The sequence below is a fragment of the Panthera uncia genome (assembly GCF_023721935.1).
Source record: "Panthera uncia isolate 11264 chromosome B2 unlocalized genomic scaffold, Puncia_PCG_1.0 HiC_scaffold_24, whole genome shotgun sequence".
In the NCBI taxonomy this organism is placed as follows: Eukaryota; Metazoa; Chordata; class Mammalia; order Carnivora; family Felidae; genus Panthera; species Panthera uncia.
Window position 1 is genome coordinate 117,376,481 of NW_026057580.1, and position 5,443 is coordinate 117,381,923.

The 5,443-nt window shown below is 53.7% G+C and overlaps 1 protein-coding gene across 1 annotated transcript in view; it reads right to left on the reverse strand.

Moving 5' to 3' along the window:
* Positions 1 to 583: 583 nt before the first annotated feature.
* The window catches only part of TTLL2 (tubulin tyrosine ligase like 2), a 6,191-nt gene continuing 1,331 nt past the window's right edge, over positions 584 to 5,443 (reverse strand). Inside the window, 5 exon segments of the mRNA XM_049654681.1 lie at positions 584 to 962; positions 965 to 1,240; positions 1,243 to 1,322; positions 1,324 to 1,967; positions 1,969 to 2,187. Coding sequence (XP_049510638.1) covers positions 712 to 962; positions 965 to 1,240; positions 1,243 to 1,322; positions 1,324 to 1,967; positions 1,969 to 2,187 — 1,470 coding nt within the window. The 3' untranslated portion in view covers positions 584 to 711.

Below are 5,443 nucleotides of genomic sequence, written 5' to 3' on the forward strand. Positions count from 1 at the left end.
CTGGGGGAAGGTTTCCTGTAATTCGCCTCATACCGATGACTGATCATTAAGTTGACAAAAATAATTTTGAACATAAAATGGTGTATTAAGAAACAAAAAGTTAACCCTTAGCCTTTTTTGTACCGTTTTCACCTCAGAGTCCTTAAAAGATACGCTAATTATCTTTGGTTTTCGTGTTTCGGTAAATGCACAGTGTAATTGTGATAAAGCATTTCCAAGGACAGGGAAGAGGCTGTGTGGTATTTCCCCAAGAAATCGGAGCAAATACACCAGTTAGGTCATGTAATTCAATCATCATTTGCACATGTTCTACTTTGTCAGGGTTGCTATATTTCTTTTTTTTCTTTTTTTCTTTTTTTAATTTTTTTTTTCAACTTTTTTTAAATTATTTTTGGGACAGAGAGAGACAGAGCATGAACGGGGGAGGGGCAGAGAGAGAGGGAGACACAGAATCGGAAACAGGCTCCAGGCTCCGAGCCGTCAGCCCAGAGCCTGACGCGGGGCTCGAACTCACGGACCGCGAGATCGTGACCTGGCTGAAGTCGGACGCTTAACCGACTGCGCCACCCAGGCACCCCAGGGTTACTATATTTCTATTTAAACCCACATCGGTGGCCCCGGCGACGTGGTCAACGTGCTGAATGCAGAGGGGCAGGGGCCGAGCCATTGCTGTCCCCGGGCAAGGGAATCCTTGGTTTTCCAAAAGCCGTGTCACCTTCTCTTTGTTTCTTTTTCTGCCACGTGGGAGTGTTGTTTGTTCGTTCGTTTCTGGAACTCTTGGATTATTCTCCTGACATTTAATCTATTCCTGGAAGCTCCAAAAGTTGCTTCGTTGAAAGGAAAAATGAGAACAAAGTTCCCCTCTTGGAGATCTGGCACTTTGTTCTAGTCGGAGGCGACGCACGGGGCGATGCTTGTCCGGTGGGCGCACGCTTGGATGAGGGACACGAACGGAATGAGGCTTTGTGGGGCGTGTGTCTGCCCTTTAACTTTAGCTTGGTTTGGGGGGGGGGTTCTCTTGTTGAAAGGAGAAGGTCTTTCTTCTTACTCTTCATTTCCCTAGGCTGGGAGGCACGTTTACTCTCGGGACATATCTTTACGGCTTTCTTCACTGCAGATTCCTCCTTAAACGGTCTGCCCGTGACGGGAAAGAGGGACTCACGAGGAAGGGTTCTGCCCATGCGGTTGAGCCCACCGGCATCCAGCTCCGCGAGGGGGACCCCGCCGCTCCCCCGGGACCGCCACTACCCTCTGCCCTCCCGTGCCTCAGACCCTGCAAGTAAATCGGCTCAGCAGTGTCGTGGATGAGTTTTCTCTTCAGACACGTCCGCCGAACAATCCACGGACAGGGCAGGGCTGAAGTTGACCTCTAGCGGCCACGGTTTCAAGTTGTCACCAATCAAAATATCAAACCCAAAGAGCTCGAAGCAGTTGGCCGTGAAGGGGACCGAGGGAGCGATGGCGAGCCCCGTGAGAATAGCCACGTGGTGGATTTTCTGCCACAGAAGCAGGCCGTCCACGTCCCAGCTGCGAAGGTAAGAGAAGGACCCGCTGAGGGTCTACTTGTTGCCACGACCGATCACTTCTTTGATTTTCTCATACGAGGCCCCGGACTTGTTGATGCTGAGGTTGGTCAAGGGGGCATAACTGTTCTGCAGATTACTCAGGTCGAACTTCTCCGTGGCAAAGCGCGTTAACCCTTCCTGATACATGTAAATGGTCAAAGGCTTAAAGCCCGTGATACAGACGCAGATGTGGAGGTCAGGTTTACCTCTGCCCACGAGGAAAGGGTGGCAGGTATATTTCCGTACTATGTATGTATCATCAAAGTCTAAGTCTTTAATGTCACTGGAAATGATGATCCCCGTCCCGCGAGACGGCTCCACAGGCTTGCAGTTCCAGGAGCCTGGCCAGGCGGTCCTTCCGGTCCGCCTGGTGGTGCCCGGGTGGTGGTTCAGCCCTTGCCCCCGGCTTCACGCTGACGCGCTCAGTCATCCGGCAGGAGGAAGTCCCGCAATACAGGTTCCAGTCTTCGATGTTCTGCCCTCCTTCGTCAAATTTGTCCCACCCTCGCTCCGGCAGGACGCTCTGCACCGCTTCTGGCATGGGGTCGTCCACAGGGAACCCCGGTGGCTTCGGGATGGCCCCCGAAGGTCTGCCTCCTGCCATCAAATAACGTTTTCTTTTCTAAAAACCGGTGATCAGAAAAGCGTTAGAGGGTGGACAGGGAGGTCGTGTCCTAGAGGAGCTTTTACGTAAAGGAGCCCGCATCCTACGGTCAGCTGTCCTGTCTGCATTCCCTGACATCATTCACCAGATAACCTGCCCCCTGCACAGGTCCGCCCATCTCTGCTGCCCCTGCAGAAGCTGACGGGCCCCTCCCTGTGCGTTCTGTCGCTCCAGAGTTACCTGCCTACTGCCTCCTCTTAGTGACACGTTAAAACGTTGGCAGTCACAATGGTGACCTGAGGGTTACTCTGCCGTAGGCCTGTACCTTCAGTGAATCCTGTTGACCTGAAACATGGGCATTCTTTAGAAAAAGCAAATGTCAGGTTCTCTCCAGTTAGATGAATCTGAACATGCCAAAGAAAGGTGATGTGTGGGTGTTACGTGATTAGCAAGGGTCTTATCAGCCCGAGAAGCTTCGGGAACTTAGGCCAGACCCCTGTGGTGGCCACCAGCACCTGCCTCATATGCCCAGGGGTCAGAGGCCGTGTTCCTTCAAGTTCATGGTAACTTGCAAGGAAAATAGATAGGAAAAATTTGAGTTTTTAGAAATTCATTCTGCAAAAACAATGATTATGTGAAGATTGCGCCTCCCATTTTGCAAGACGCCCAGAAAGTGCATATTCGACATTTTCCTGAAATTTCAAAGACAGAAAATCAGATTGTTTTGGAGAAAATCAAAGCTGATGGTGAGGCATGATGTTGTATTATGATCTAGGCTGGGGGGGGGGGGGGGGGGAGTAAAAAAGCCAAAGCCTCTTGGGGGAGATGTCGCTATTCCAAAATCCTAAAACAAGGATTTAGTGCTCATCAAAACTGCCACATTCAGGCAATTCTGACTTATTTCTTTGATGATGTTAGCATTGTTCGTGCATAACTTACCCTATAGCGTGACATAACTTATTTGGTGGAAATCCTGTGGCGTTTGAGAGGCTCTGATTGATGCCCAAGGAGTAACTCTGACAGGTGAAGCCAGTCTGGCCGGAGGGAAAGTGGGCGGGGAGGAGGGAGGAGGTCGAACTTGTCACCCACCTGCTTCTCCAGATTTGAAATTGGGAAGAGTCGGGGAGCGGCGAAGGAGTCTCCTTGTTTTCTGAGGCCAGCAGCTGAGTATGGTAGGCTCTGATCGGAGGCTGCTGAGGGCTGGGACAGTGGCTCCGAAAGAGGGTCCAGAAGCGCTGTGAACACAAGCCGTGTCAACACATGACCTCGCGTTTGTCGGTGTTGTTACCGCTTTGGCGAGGAGGGGCCCCCGGGAGCTACAGCCCCAGCGTGGCTGTTAAGAAATTCAATCTTTGCAACTTACAGCACTGTTTTCAAGCTATGGTCAATGATATTAACATGTTATAGTAGTGTGTGTGTGTGTGTGTGTGTGTGTGTGTAAGGGGGAAGATCAAAAATAGTTATGGAAGCTGGATCAAACACAGTTAAAAACGTCCCTTCTCTTGGGGCACCTGGGTGGCTCAGTTAGTTGAGTGTCTGACTCTTGAATCAGCTCAGGTCATGATCCCAGGTCATGGGATCGAGCCCCGTGCTGGTCTCTGTGCGGGGCGTGGAGCCTGCTTAAGATTCTGTCCTGGGGCCCCTGGGGGGCTCAGTCAGTTAAGCGTCCAACTTCGGCTCAGGTCGTGATCTCAGAGTTCATGAGATCGTGCCTTATGCCGTCAGCATGGAGCCCACTTGGACTCCCTCTCTCCCCCCTACCCTGCCTGTGCCTGTGCTCTCCCCCTCTCCCTCTCTCTCAAAATAAATTTTAAAAAAAGTTTAGTCTCTTCCCAGCTCCAGGACACATGCCATCTTTCCCAAACTTAGTTGATCATGGAACCCTCCTAAAATTTGTGTCACATTAGTTACCATTTCACAAAAGCAGCGTGGGAAATATTGAGTCAGGCAAACCTGATGGGATGCTGTCCCATTCCTGGCAACCTCCACCTTCCCAGCCTGGGAAATAAACCTCTCAGGAAAGGACAGCGTGGCCTTCTGGGGGGCGCCTGGCTCCGTCGGGAACCAGCACGCGGTGGCTCGGGCCCGGCCTTCTCCAGCTCCACAGGTCAGCGGACGACAACAGACCCAGGAAATGCCATCTTGAGGCCGGCAGGCAAACCTGGGCTTCCCGGAACCAAGAAAGCCGATCAATCATCCTCTGGAGACATGAAGCGTATGGTCTGATGAGACTCTGGCTGTTCACTGGGACGCTTGTGCAACACCCACTGGGCCCGTGTCAGCTGAGTGTCCACTTGCCTGTGAAAATTCGTTGAGAAACCAAATGCGTAATTAAGAGTTTTTTCTGCTCAATACAAGGTCTGGAGCCACTGAAGTGTCTTTCGTCCAGCCTCTTTCAGACGGACGGACAGACGCTGCGGACAGCACACGGTTCCGTCTGACGAAGAAACGCACGTGGGAGGGGGCAGGCGTCGTGATTAAAAACTGGTTGGGGACAAATTCGGAAGCCCTCCGTAGGACGGGGGAGGCGACGCGGGCGGTGAGGACCGGGTGGGGGGAGCCTGCAGAGGCCCCTTCCCGTGCCCAGGCACGCCGTCTGGCCCGGGGGGCATCATGGGGCACGTCCCCAGTCGCTCGGCTCTCGCCTCCCACGCCTGTAGAGGACGAAGTGCTCATGTTAAGGCGAGCGCGGCCGTTCCCATAAGTGTAAGTGTGGGCCGAAGGCCACCTGCTGGAGGGGACCAAGATACAACCTCTTTGTGTGCTCACGGGCGCTGGAGGCACATGCCCCCCCCCCCTTCTGGAGCAGGGTGGCCCAGCCATCGGTCACACCATCCTCTCATCTCAGAGGTGGTTTCCTTGCGGCTGAGAGTGAAGCTGTCCACGGAGATTTTCATAATAGCCTAGTTTCTCCCTTGGTCTGAGCCTCATCTCTAGGAGGGAGGACGGTGAGGAGGTCACACCGCTCATGGCCATGGCAGGATGAGCCACGGGTGGGCTCCAGCTCCAGGTGTGGCCATGTGGTCTGTGGACATAGGAAGAGAACCCGTGAAATGTACATGTGGTTCCCCTCTGTATGGTGTCCAAAGGTTGACCTCCTGCTGATGAAGGAGGAGATGAGGGGGGAACAGAGAGGGGAGGTGGAGGGAGAGGTGAAGGAGGAGGGGAGGGAGGAGGGGAGGGAGGAGGGGGGGGGGGGGGGGAGGGGGGGGGGGGGGGGGGGGGGGGGGGGGGGGGGGGGGGGGGGGGGGGAGGGAGGGGAGGGGGGGAAGGA